The 14,603-nt window shown below is 39.4% G+C and overlaps 1 protein-coding gene across 2 annotated transcripts in view; it reads right to left on the reverse strand.

Moving 5' to 3' along the window:
- SV2C (synaptic vesicle glycoprotein 2C) overlaps window positions 1–14,603 on the reverse strand; it is a 93,280-nt gene that overhangs the window by 11,694 nt on the left and 66,983 nt on the right. The window contains exons 5-9 of one of the 2 annotated variants that reach the window (XM_054987007.1): window positions 12,631–12,720; window positions 7,226–7,319; window positions 6,251–6,371; window positions 5,820–5,984; window positions 3,619–3,752 (exon numbers count right to left, since the gene is read on the reverse strand). In XM_054987007.1, the coding sequence (XP_054842982.1) occupies window positions 3,619–3,752; window positions 5,820–5,984; window positions 6,251–6,371; window positions 7,226–7,319; window positions 12,631–12,720 (604 nt within the window). Of the gene's footprint in view, window positions 1–3,618; window positions 3,753–5,819; window positions 5,985–6,250; window positions 6,372–7,208; window positions 7,320–12,630; window positions 12,721–14,603 lie in introns of both variants that reach the window. The other variant, XM_054987008.1, reaches the window with a different exon arrangement.

The raw sequence follows: 14,603 nt of genomic DNA on the forward strand, positions 1-14,603 counted from the left end.
TCTTGCTGGAACTCTTGATGATTAAACACAAAGTCCCTCAGCTGTACTTCCGATGTTATCTTGTAGGCTTGGTCTTTATAACTGAACCAGATACCTTCCGGAAATAACCATTTGTATTTTATTTCACACTTCCTCAGAAGAGCTGCAAACCTTTTATATTTGAATCTTCTTTTCCGAGCTAAAAATGGAATGTCCTTCAATATCTTAACCTTGTTACCCAGAAAGTCCAAGTCCACATTGTACGAATTATATAAGATGGTGTACCGAGTCTTCTTAGATGAAAAATCGATAATAATCTCGCGAGGCAGCTGACGCTTCGTTGCATATTTTGAAGATGTCCGGCGGACTTCCAGAATATCGCTTTTTAACTCTTCTTTAGTTGCCTTTGCGGATGACGCCAAAAGTTCCGACACCAAATCCTTTAAATTTTCACTTTCCTCCTCCTTCACATTCTGAAGACGCAATACCATCTGAGCACGATCCACTTGTAACCCTATCAATTGATTCTCCAAAAGCTTTACTTCTTTGTTTGTTGCTTTCATGAGTACTGCGTTTTCCCGAGCAGACTGCTCTGCCCCAGACGCTACGTCTTTAATGGTTTTCACTTCGTTCTCAACTGAGCCAACCCTTTGACCGATTTCATTTAGCTTATCAACAAAGGGCTTCATAGCTTCAACGACCGACTGTTTAACCACTTCTTCAAGAGACTCTCCTTTCCCCTGCAAAGCAGCCGAAACAAATTTGCCTACAGCAGGGCTCTGCTTTTTCGTCGCCATCTTGGGGGGGGGGGGAGTCCGCCAACTAAGTTCCAAAACTCAATGAAGGGGAAGATATCCGAACCTTCTTAGCTTCAACTCCCACCAATCCTTTGCATACGCTTGGAATGACAGAAGGGATTCGCTACTTACAGGTTTTCACCTTAAATCTGCTTGTTGTCGTTCTCTATGGCCTGGCAGCACGTAATGTGCTGCACAAGTCTGCCGGCCTCCGTAGGAGCAAACGGGCAATTTACCCCCTGCATCGACTTCAGGGGGCTCTTCCCGCAGCGCTCCGGACCCTGGCCCCCTCACTGGGAGTCCTGGGGGTTAACCCTCGCAGGTCAACCACCCGGTCAGGCTGCTCGGGTGCTTCCTCCCGGAACTGCGGAGAGGAGCGTCCGACATGGCCGGGAAAACGGAACCGAATCCCAAAGGGGGGAAGCATTTCAAAAGGATAAAAACATGAATAATTTATTAAGAGGAAGATTGTGTACTAGCCAAATAAATGCCCAGATCTCTACCTGAAACCTTGGGGAGCCTCTACTACCAGTCAGAACAGACCATACTGTCCTTGATAGACCGATGTTCTGACTCAATCTAAGGAAGAGCCAAACATTCCTTTGTATCCCAACTCACTCAGCTACTCTTCCTCATGAATCCTACAACTTTCTGGGAGATGGAATGGGCTGCAGGAATAAAGAGAAATACACAAAACCTCCATAAACTTCCTTGATCATATTGTTGGATACTGGCCATCATCCAGGAGTTTCACATGTCTTGACAGGGGCTACAATGATGGGAGTAGCAAGGAAGCATGGGGGGAAAGATTTTTTTAAAAAATTGGGGTTTTTCTACTGTATGAAAAAATTATTCTCTGATACACATTACACTTTGCATGATAAACCTGTTTCATGGATTGTCCCTGCATCAGAGATAGGATTGCTTGCCAATCCTGTACTCGTGAGGGCATGCCTGAAAAGATTTTTTTAAATTAAAAAAAATTGAAAGGAGAAAAAATAAACTTTACAACATTGCAATGCAATGATTAGGATAAAGAAGGAGGGTTACTACATTTAGCACTTTAAACAATTAAAAGAAGTACACAAACCCTTTTGTACTTGAACAGGAGCTCTCAGCTTCTAAAGAATTAAAATAATTCTTTCTAAGGTCAGAAAGTGGCAGAGCTGTTGGGCTGGATCCTGCCTGCATTTCTATTCCATCTTGCTCAATTCTCCTCCTTACTACAGATTCCAGCCCACAGGGTTTTTGTATATGCAGGTCTTCAGCATACCTTGTCTGGGAGGTCAAAGGAGATCCCTGCTTCCTTTTTCATCCAACCTATTAGTTGGATATGTGTGTTACTGATGTCTATAGATATCATTGACCCTATACAATATTTTGCATGTGTTCCGCATGTGATAATATCCTAGACAGCATTCACAATTGAATCTGACATACCACGAGGAATAAGTTCATTATTTATTCCATTGACAAAAAAAGGGCTGGTGTGACATCCCAGGCGCCTGACAGAAGTAAAAAGGTGAACAAAAAGAAAAGCTTGTCAGGGTGAGGATTTCACACAGAAGCTGCCAATCAAAAAAGTCATGTTCATAGATTTATTATGCTTTTTATTAATGAATGTATATCACTATTTATTTGAAAATTAGGTCTCTCTAAGTGGCTAATAATAACAACAAAATTGTAACAGATCACAATAAAGCAGAATAAAACAATTGAAAGACAAACAACTAAAGCCAACAGGAAACCAACAGAAGTACCAAAGTCGAAAGCAGTAACCACAATAGCTTGAAGTTCCCTCCAAAAATTCTAGAAAGCAATGCCCTTTTCCTGAAGGGAGGCAACAATGAAGATGCATTCATCAACTGAGCTCACAGAACAGATGCCAGTTTATGTAGTGTGGTTCACGCCATTAGAGATTCTCAAGCGAAAATAACAACATACGATTTATATATCGCCCTTCAGGATTACTTAACACCCACTCAGAGCAGTTTACAAAGTATGTCATTATTATCCCCACAGCTACAGACACCCTGTGAGGTGGGTGAAGCTGAGAGAGCTCCTAGAAGCTGTGACTGACCCAAGGGCACCCAGCTGGCTTCAAGTGGAAGAGTGGAGAATCAAAACTGGTTCTCCAAATTAGAGTCCTGCACTCTTAACTACTACACCAAACTGACTAACCTTTTAAATATGTTACGTCTGACACATATCAGCACATAGGTGTCCAACCCAACCTGTAGCCAAACGTTAGAGCAGAGACTAACCTTTTAAAATGTCTTTGCTGCCCCATATGACTCCAAACACTGCAAGGGGGGAAACAGAGGCCTCGTGACCCCCTGCTGCCATCTCTGATGGCAAAACTGGTGCAGGAGGGAAGCACGATGCCCCTCCTTCCCTCTTGCAGTATTTGGAGCTATGTGGTGCAGTGAAGACGTTTTAAAGGTTAGTCCCTGCGCTAATGCCTGACTATGATTTGAGTCAAGCAGCTACGTCCTTATATGTGGAAAATATATTATGCATCTTGGTCTTTAGCCAGCACTTATTTATTCTTTGCAGTATATCAGAGGGAAGAAGGAATGGTTGGCCAGGCTCTGTCCTTCCTTTGACCCTAATATTCCCAAGCTGTTCCCCCTTCCAAACTGATACGGAAGATCACCCACAGAGATAATAAAGAAAATTAAAGAGCCCAGCAGAAAATATCCCAATAATTAGTAGGGACACAGAAAAACCATGAATTTTCTTTAAATTTGTCTTATATTCCAACTAATATTCATGATAAATTCTTAGCAAAATGGGATTCCACAGAGTCAGACAGCAATAAATTACTTTTATTGAAGCTTACCTGTGTTGAAAAACTTGGTATCCATAAAAGTACAGTTTCTAAAATATGTGCTCAATGTAGTAACATCTTCAAAGTAACAGCTCTTAAAAAGCGTATCTTCAAAAGTAACAGATTTAAATTTCATCATTGTAAACCTGAGAAATATAGATAATTTGCAGAGTCAGCTTAAAGTACCACAAACAGCGAGAAGCCTGTGTAACCTTATTTTGGAAGCAATTTTCAGTTCAGTCTGCAGTCCAGCCCTCCAAACCTTATAGTAACATCTTCAAAGTAACCATAATTTTGAAGACAAATATGCCCCAGACCAACACAGCTATCCACCTAAACTATTCAGAGAAGGCTTTTTCCATAGCAGCCCCTAAACTGTAGGCTCAACATTCTGCTGGGAAATACCAGTTTCAGTATCCTGAGCTTTCTAAAAGGGCTTTAAAACATCTTTTTTTTATTAGTTATTTTTTAAGTTGCTGGATTGTACTTGGTGCTTCTAATTATTGTATCTTGCCTTAAGAATATCTGAGTTGAAAGTTAGGTTATATGGTTTCTGAATAAATAAATAAAATTTAACCATAGTTCAACCAATCTTGATGTCACAAAAATTTTAGTCACTGTAAGCTACAAAAGGAAAAAAAGGACTCTTGAGTGAAACTTGTATTCATTTACCCTATGACATTGTTTATGGAAATGTTCTTGACACTGTACTCATTTACCCTATGATATTGTTTATGGAAATGTTCTTGACACTATATGGAAATGCCTGCCCTTGTCCTTGCCACTGATTGTACTAATCCCATACTATGTAATCCGCCTTGAGTCTCAGTGAGAAAGGCAGAATATAGATGACATAAATAAATAATGCAATAAGGAAGGGCATAAGGTTCTAGCAGATTCTCAATTCTCCACCTTGGTTTGGATGACTGGAAAATACCATCTGAAAATACCAGCAGGCTTCTTTTTCACCTATCTTGAATCTACTGCCCACCAGTTGCATAGGGTGATCCCAGCTTCTAGTATTATTATGTCTTTCAATATCTTTTTTGAAAAGTGGTGACCAGAAATGTGCACAGTATTCCAATGTGGCCGCACCACGGTCTTGTAAAAGGGCATTACTATATTGGCAGCTTTTTTTCCAATCTATTTTCTGATGATACCTAGAATGGAATTTGCCTTTTGTAAAAATCACTGTTGCACACTGAGTAAGCTATCTTCTACAACCCTAAGTTTTTTTTCAGTCCAAACCCATAGCTATATATGTAAAATTAGGATTTTTTAAAACCCCATTTATCACTTTGCACTTGTTTACATTGAATTGTTGGAGCTTATCACAATTCCCTTAAGCAATTTGGTGTCATCCACAAACTTTGCTGCCTCACTGTCCTTCTCCACAGCCATTCCAAGTAATTTAAAAATTACACAATTGACAACTCAGATCCTTGAGGAACTTACCCTCCCCCCTTCGCTAATACTACCTACTTATTTCTGCTCTCCACTTCTCCTTTTTAGCCTGCTACCAGTCCATGAAAAGACATGTCCTGCTAACTTGTAACAAGTTTACTTATTTACTTATTATGTGGTGAGGGTCCATGTCAAATTACTTTTGGAAGTCCAAGTATATAATATCTAATTGGTCACCCGTTTCTATATAATTCTTGACCTTCTCAAATAATTCTAATAGGTCAGCGAGGCAAGACTTCCCTTTATAGAAGCCATGCTGATTCTTCTTCAGCAAGGCTTGATCTTCTGTGTTTAACAATTTAATAAGTCTGCAATCCTTTTATTGTCAGCCTAATTTACCTCACACTGTGAAGATAAAATATGATAAACCTGTGGATGCTATCCTAAGATTCCTGGCAATTAATCAACCAATATAAATAATAAGAAGGAAAACAGTGTGGTTCAATAGTGCACATGTTGGAACTGCTGTATTCACATCTCAACTCGGTGATGTGATGATCTCCCGTGATGATCTCCCAGGTTCTCATTCCACTTCATTTATGTGGGCTAATTTTCAAATACATAGATAAATCTATAAATCAGTATCTGTGAAAAACCAAAGGTTTCTTTGTGCAACCAAAGACGGAGATGATAATTATCAAATACGTCCCCAAATGCAAGTCTAGTAACTGTTAAAATATTTAACAGTTAAAATCCTTGATATTAAAACACTAGTAGCTATTTGTTTCTAAAGACAAATTTCTCTCAACCTGTCATTGATGAACATTCCATTGGAGTAGACTTGGTTTTCCAAAGTAAAGTTGAAGTTAATATCTGTAACTTTCTCAAATTCAAAAGTCTTCCTTCTAGTAGCATACTCATCTGCCTGTAGATGTTTAATCACATCTGGAAACCATACTGACAATCCATAGTAGCTGTAAAAAGTAAATAAATTCATTAGTTCAGATAATGAATTAGATTTTCTTAAAGTTCAGGGATTCCCAGCACACAAACTGCAGGCTGAAATGCACCCATTATTGAGTATGCACTGATAAAAATAGCAATGTTTCCAAATAATTGATCAATATAATCTGTAACATGACTTATGAACTGCAAGCTTGTCAGTATTGACTCCACTTTAGTTTTAATTATTAAACTAATTATTATCTTGCAAATCATTGTCTCGTCCTGTGAATCTTACCCAAAAGAAAGAGTAAACCACACTGCTGCAAGTTTAGTTGTATTATCCTTGACTGGATAGCTGAAACACCTCATAAATGTTAACCAAATCTGGAAGACATTAAGAAAATCAGCATTTATTTCTCAAGCCACACTTAGGTTACTATGAAAAGACTAACTGGAATGACGACAGAGAACAATCCAAAAGAAATGAGGCAGGCAATACAGCCCAAGGTAAGAGTTCACAAGGAACTTGGAATCTGCATGCAGTGGCTTCATCCCTTTCGACAGCCATGGAATAGCACATTTCATTGTAACAACAGGCATTGAAACACGGCACATTCCAACAGGCAGAAAACTAGCTATGAGCCTCAATCCCAGCACTTCTTAGCTTTGAAGGAGTGCGGACGACTCTTCAGAAACTGGACCACGGCTGATGTTCTGCCTACACAATGTAGATTAATCCACCATCATTGTGACTTTAGGACTGTTCAGGTGACAGTGCTCTTCTATAAATTCTATGCACTGTGAGATCTCAGGCTCGCACCTCTCCACTTCTTCCACTGCCTTCCTCATATGGAGAATGTAGCACTATACAATATCAGAGAATAAATTTTAAATTATTGTATGAATTGTATGAACTGATCTTCAAAAGTCAGCTACATAAAGATGCAGGGCAAGTCCAAAACTCTGGTGGTACCTTGCCCATCCACATGGTGGTCAAGAGGCAGCATAGACTGTTCAGCTGGCTTTGAACGATCAAAGTAGCGGTGCCCTGAGAACACAAGTACTTGCCCTGGAGCAGGAGTGCAAGAATTCTTAATGGATGGGAAAGCACAGAATATTCCTTCACTCTGTGTAAGAAATATGAAAGCACTCCTCCTCAAATTAAGTTCTTCCGAAGTTTATGGCAACCTAAAACAAGGTTTCTCTTCTCATGCTTGCATGTGCAGTATAAATAATAATATTATATTACTTACACCATCCAACTCTGTACGCACTCTGACATAACATCTCTTGTACCATGTTCCTGTATCATTATCAATTTCTATAAGCTCATCTATCTGTTTGGGAGTTTTGATCCTGTTAACCTATAAAACAGCAATACAGAAAAAGGTGTAAATGTTCCTTTCCCCTCTACTTTAGTTTCACTGTTGACAGCCAGTATTCTCCTTCCTCCAAAAGAAACCAGATGAACAGGATGGTGTGACACCTTCCCTGGGTTAAAAGAGAGATCCAGGACTAACAGTGCAATTCTAAGCAGAGGCGCACACTTCTAATAAAAGAAAGGTAAAGCTGGATGTTTCACAAGTGAACTCACTACAAAAAGTATGAGCAGTATCTAGCACCAGTTGAGAACTCTGATGAGCATTTTTAAAAAATGAAGCACAGAACTGATAGCTATTACGCCTAGTCACTCTGAACACTGTACACTACCTAGCCATTCTTTTATTTAATAAGATAAAAACAGAAAACAAACAAAGGAATCAAAAATAAGCCAACAAATAAACAGGCAAATTACAAATGAGCAGAAAAACAAAATAACTGGACAGCCAAAAGGCATAATCCACTAGCAGGAAGTTATAAGCACGAGAAAGAGTATGATCAGTCACAGTGGACAAGGTAGGAGCAAACCAAAAACCTGGTAGACTTGGAGTCTCTGTACATGTTACTAAGTACCTAGGGATGCTCAAGTGAACCTTATTTCATGTGTTCCCCCCTCCTTTCCATGCACTCGCTTGCACAATCACACTTCAATTTGCTCCCTGTGAGTACATTCATACGTTTCCTATCCATTTCTAATCAACTGCTAAAAGTATCCCAGTTTCCCCCACATCCATTCATTCAAATGCAGATCTTGACACTTTCTCACACCTTAAGAGAAATGCAAATTGGCAATTCAAAGGAGCCTACAGTTCTTGTTTTCGCAGTAAAAAGAGAGCTGAATTGGTACTTTGTCCTTCAGAATCACTTGCAGATGCAGTCACACAAAGGGAGCTCCTGTGCACTGAGCAAGAACAGCCTGCACATGAACTGAGGACTACACATGCAATCCTGCACTTGAGCATCCTTAGGTACTCAGGAACTTATAAAGAGACTATTTCTTAGGCATATTAGAAGAAATGACACTTGATGTGCTAAGATATATGAAGCGGCTCCAGGAGAATAGCTTCAGCTCCTGAGTTATCTATAGTCTGATCATTACTAGAGATGGGCACGAACAGCAATACGAACAAAAAAAAGCCACGAACAACCCAATCTGCTGTTTGCGAACAAGCTGTTCATGAGGCCCCATTCTAAACAAACAGGTGGTCGTTGCAAGCCTCGTTCATTGCTGTTCGTCAAGCCAGACAGTCTGGCACCTGCAATCAATTCCCTTGGCAATTTAGACAGGGATTGTCTGAACTCTGTCTGAACTCCTGCTGTTGCCCTGGAAACCCCAATCTAAGCCCAATTTAGCTTGATAGGCAGGTCTTCCTTTCAAGTGTGGAGCTCCAAATTTATTACAAGGGAGGCTCTGGTTTTGCAGACAGTGGAGAGGCAGTTGCTGTTGGCATTTTGATAGAGAGAGTTCATTGGAGCTTGAATTTTCTCTGTGTATGGTGGGATAGGGATCTACCCCTTTAAGTTCCAGGGCTGCTGCCAGGCTCTGGGGCCAAGCTATTATTTATTATTGGTACCTTTCCTGCTGCCTGCTCAGGTAAGGTTTCTAGGAGTGGTGCAGTAGGGATCTTAACTTGGATGATGGCTGGAGAAGAGCCTGCCCCACAAACAGCCAACCACGGACATGTTCGTGAACACGGCCATGTTTGTGAGTCCCTGTTCATGGATGGCAACGAACAACGAACATCATGTTTGGTTTTTTTTCTGTTCGTACCCCTCTCTAATCATTACCCATGACACAGGGTAACATAAAGATTTCAAAAGATATCTAAAAGGGGGAATTTAGTGAATAAAAAATCAAAGGACAGGATGTTCTTAGCTATTACAGCTGATGTGTCATTCTTTAAGAAGTGAACTTGAGAACTACTGTCCCCAGTCTCCTATGGATTGAACCAGAGCAGTATCCCCCATTCCATTAGAAGCTATCCTATGAAAAATATAATCTTAAAGAAGTCCACTGCCATAGAAACATTTAACAAGTGAAAGATTTCTAAGAGTCTGAAATATGTTGTAAGTCATCTCTCCAGAGGCATCACCATTAGTCTGGTTTCTCCAACATAAAATATCAAATTCTATGTTCAAAACTGGGTAAGAACTGATCCAGGATTTGGGAGACCCGGTTCAAATCCCCTATGTACTATGAAGCTTGCTGGGTGACCGCTAAATAAGTAACTTTCTCTCAAAATAACCTACCTCACATGGTTGGTGTGAGTGTAAATTGAGGAAGGGAGACTGATGTATGCTGCCCTGAGCTCCTTGGAGAAAGGGTGGGATAAAAATGTAATGAATGAATGAATTCATCTCTACTACCACCAGATTACCTGCACTAAAATTACAGAAATTACAGAATTACAGAAGGGATGTCAAATTATCAGGGGTATGCTATTTGCCCAAGTAGAAAATCTTGAAGAAAAATAACTTACTGCAATTGCAGATTCTGGTGGAAGGGCCCCTTTGGCCCACAGGCACCATTCTGTTCAGTCCTCCAAGGCATCTAGATGCCCAGAAGCCATCCTAAGTCTCCACCCAGCAACATACCATTCTCCAAGCTCACCCAACACTCACAATTTTTTGTGGTCTTTCTTTAGCATGCTGTTGCAAACTGAACATTTTAGGAATTGCCCACCAAGAGGGCCCACTACTCCCAGATTCCCTTCCCACACTGATATTCTAAGGTTCTGCCTAGTTCCTGCATCTCCCACTATCCAGGGATGGCTTATCCAGGGAACCTGTGCATTCCCAAGGAAATGGCAATTTAGCAACTGACTGCCTCCCTTTCCCTAGTGCTTGTTTTAAACAGCATATTAGTACAGTGGAGGTCTATGTGGTACAGAGAACCACCAGCATTTAAAATGGTAAAGAATTTATTAAAAGTAAAAAGTCTACAAACATTCTCTCTGCAGAGCAATGGACCGAACCAGGAATACAAATGAAAAGTGCAAATATGCAATTCCCCTGTCCTTCACTCTATACATGCCACAGCTGATCTTGTTCTAAGGTAGGTGCTTTAACTTAGAAGTTATGGTTGGCTAAAAGCTTCCATTACCTGGGAGTCTTTATCTAGGCAGCCAATCCTTTGTCTGCTACATGGGGCAATGGCAGCCATCAAGATGGAACCCAGGTGTGAGAGCTCCTTCCTCCAGATGGAATCAGCCAAAAATGGACCTGCCAAACGGATGTTCCCCATCCATGCCAAGGGATTTTATCTCTTCTGTTTTCCCAGCCCCATGGGTCTAATAATCCTTTCCTGAAATCTCCGGGAAGACACAGTCTTGCCTCTCACACCCCCAAGTATCTGTGTCAACTTCTAGGTGTCAGATTCCAGCTATGGCATGAGCTGGCCATCTCACTGTCTCTTGCAAGGATGGCCTTTTGCATTTCCAAAGCTTTGACAGTTGATACTTAGCAATTCTTGGAAGAAATTCACTTCCCCTGTTCTGCCTGTCTAGGGAAAAAAATTAAAACTAAACACGGGGCTTTGTCAAATCCAAACTCTGAAGTAATAAGGTATTTCTCCATACAGATTACTAAATCACAGATTACACAGATTACTAGATTCTGCAGAATGTTACAACACGGACAAAGGAACAACATTACAAGGTCATTATATCTGTTAAAAGAAACAAAAGAATGGACCAATCGTGGTTTCCACCAGGTCAGGATTTAATTTCATTTCAGCAATGGAAGGTAATTAAGAAATCTAGGATCATTGACATCACCAAACATGGGGCCATCCTAACTAAGGAGCAAATAGAAGGGGATACAGAGGTTGTGGTCCCTTGGTATCAATACTTACAATTATCTCACCTTATAGGCAGCCAATTATTTGTCGACTCCTGGAAACGGGAGTTTACAGATTTTGAACGTTTATTAAAAAAAATAGAACCTCATCGTAAAGGCCTCATAGCTAGCATCTATTCTAATTTAAACTCACAGAATGATCAATCCTCATTAAGGTACCAATTGAAATGGAATACGGACTGCAGTACCCCCTTAACAGAGGAGCAATGGTCCACAATATGGTCTGGCAAGCCCCTAAATTCGAACGCAATCAATATCAAAATGTCTTCTTTTAAATTGTTGTCGAGATGGTACATGACTCCTCAATTACTACACCAAATCAATCCCAATTTAACACCGCTCTGTTGGAAAAAGTGTGGTCAAATTGGTGACTATATCCATTTGTGGTGGTCTTGCCCCAAGATCCAATCATTCTGGGACTTAATTTCAAGGAAAATTAAGGAGATTACAGATTATGAACTGCTCATGACTCCAGAATCAATTTTGCTGGGTCTTTGGGAAGACCCTGTCATACCAAAGGTGCGGAAAAATTTAATATTTATGTTACTTGCTGCTGCAAAAATGCTTCTAGCAGCACACTGGAAATCAGACAAGCTTCCGAAGCTACAACAGTGGGTTCAGAAAGTATGGGATATTTTTATTATGGAAAAAATAGCAGACCACCTTCATTCTATTGATAAACCACAGTATCAGTCATCATTCTTTACGCAATGGTTTCCCTTTTTGAATTACTTATACAATACTAATCAACTGCCTAATGCTGACATCAATACTTTTAGCTTCTTAGCTATATTATGAGAATATCTCCTCACTGTTCCCCCTTGCACTGTTTTTGTAGTCTATTACATTGGCTTTGTTATTGTTATTGACCGTTCCAAGGTTTGTTTCTTGTATTATTGTTATATGTATTTATGAATATTGTAAATTGTAAAATGAAAAATAAATAGTTTAAAAAAAAAAGAAACAAAAGAAGCAAAGATGTAGCATATACAAAAAATTGAGGATCAGCTAAATTTGGGGATTTGTTCAACAAAAAAGAGAACTTCTTACCTTTACAAATTCTTCACTCTCTAATCCTAAAGTGTTTAACCCTGAAGCAAATCTCTCTCTCTCTCTCTCTCTCTCTCTCTCTCTCACACACACACACACACACACACACACAGAGCACTCAGGAAACAAATTTTATATCTGATGGAGATTTGCCTATTTTCATACAAATGTAATTCAGAATTTCTTAACAGCTGCTTGCCTAGTTAATATGCAACAGTAGAAGTAACTAGAACCCCCCTCCCAATCATGGCTAAATCTGGAAAATATACGAATTTATAATACTTGTAAACAGTCACTAGAGATTCCTGCAATGCTTCCAGTAATGTGTTCTCTTTCAATTATGTTTGATTTTCTTCTAATGAGGGATACTTTTGTAAAGATACTCACTGTGAAAACTTTCTCAGGCTGACCACGAGCTCGCATGTTTGTATCATGAATTTGTTTAAGAATCATCCAAGCTTCATCATGTTTCCCAACCTACAAATATGACCAAAATTTGTAAAATAATTCAAGATTTGTAAATGAAACGCAAACTTGAAGGTCAGGTAAGGAAAAACTTGAGAGGCTCTGCTCAAGCTTAGAAACTCCAGTGATTTCGGTGTATTAATGTGGGAAATTTCCAAAGTGTTTTTACATTCCCTGCCAAAAGTTACTTTAGGTTCCCACCCTATTATCTTAAATAATAAAGTGGTTAGCATTTTTGCCCGAACTTTGTAGGATGACCTTTCTGAGTAGGCTAGGAGGTATCATATTTAATGATCTTCAAAAAGTACAGAGTATTGACAAGATAAGTCACTAATACTTCAGAACTGTCAGTCTGAAAAAACTGAGTTATTTGCCTGATAGTTAATATTTTCATTGTTTCCGTATCATAATTTTTGATTGTTTAATTCAAAAAATCAATTGTTTATTTTATTTGTTACTATTAAAGTAAATTTTATTTAAAAGTTTAAAAACACGTACAGATTAAAAAAGAAATAGAAAGATAAAAAGATCTTCTCTACAGCAGATAAAGTTCAAAGTTCACACATGTAATCTTGTTATCAGCATAAAGCTTCTCATTTTCCATAGTCCTCCCCTCGCCACTCTTTTAATTGTTACTGATGGCAGCTGCCATCTTTGTGTAAGCTCTTAAACCCTGCAGGGTAAAAATGGGATACAAATATTTTAAAATACCAAAGAGTCCAGTAGCACCTTTAAGACTAACCAACTTTATTGTAGTATAAGGTTTCAAGAGCCACAGCTCTCTTCATCAGATGCATCTGATGCATCTGACTCTTTGCTATTTTGCTACTGCAGACTAACACAGCTAACTCCTCTGTAAATATTTTAAAGAAAGACAGAAGCTTTGTCTGGTCATAGAATTCATAAGCAAATCTCCCTACTAGCTTAGGGAATAAAACAGATGTAAATAAGATCACTGTTGTCTTTAAAAGATAAAATACAGGCACAAAATACCTCAAATTGGATAAGTGGAAAGAAGGGGAAGTGTTTAACCCTTCCAATCCCCACACAGTTTCACTAATAAACACACACACACACATCCTGTAATGTTGTGGTTACCTGGGAGAGGTTTTGTCCGCAGGTTAAGATATAGTAATAAAAGGAACTGAGGTGCCCCCAAAATTAGGGGAAGGGGTGTCTGCTGCCACCAGCTGAACAATGGTTTTCAAAAGACCTGGTGCTTTTGGGCCATTCAGGACCCTGGACAGCATTCCATTCACTAGTTCCAGCAAAGAAACGCAGGAGGTAGAAAGCAGAAAGTTAATATTTTCCATACAATAACAGGGCCTAGAGGTGTACAGGATGTTTACAGAGAAATCAGTAAAAAAAATACCCCAAAATTTCCAATAGAAGCAAAGAAGTTTATTCACTACAGAAGGCATTAGGATAGTGGAATCTCTAAATTTGAGAGTCAGCAACAGCCCAGGGAGAATCTCTAAAAGCAAAAGAGAAATATATCATAAACTCATCAGCTAACTCCCTACAAATTTTTTTGCCTGGTGAGCCATCCAGGGCTGAGCTTTTCCATCTGCTCAGCCCTGTCCCCCAACTGTAAAAGGACTTGAAACTTGGTACTCTTTTGTTAATTGCTAATTAACTATTTGCTGTTTGTATTTGATCAGAATGTCTTATATCTGTTAGCTGCCTCGGATGATCTTTTTGAACAGAAAGGCAGAAATACATAAATAAATAAATCTACCTTACGGCACAGGGATTCAAACCTTCCACTTTCCTCAAATTATGATCAGGGGCAGTACAGATGGCAATGGCTTTATGGCTATTATAGATTATTTTAACAGTCATATCACTGTTTAATTTGCAGCAAAAAACTGGACTCATCTCCCCCTCATCTGGTC

This window comes from Eublepharis macularius, chromosome 8 (assembly GCF_028583425.1).
Source record: "Eublepharis macularius isolate TG4126 chromosome 8, MPM_Emac_v1.0, whole genome shotgun sequence".
NCBI lineage: Eukaryota > Metazoa > Chordata > Lepidosauria > Squamata > Eublepharidae > Eublepharis > Eublepharis macularius.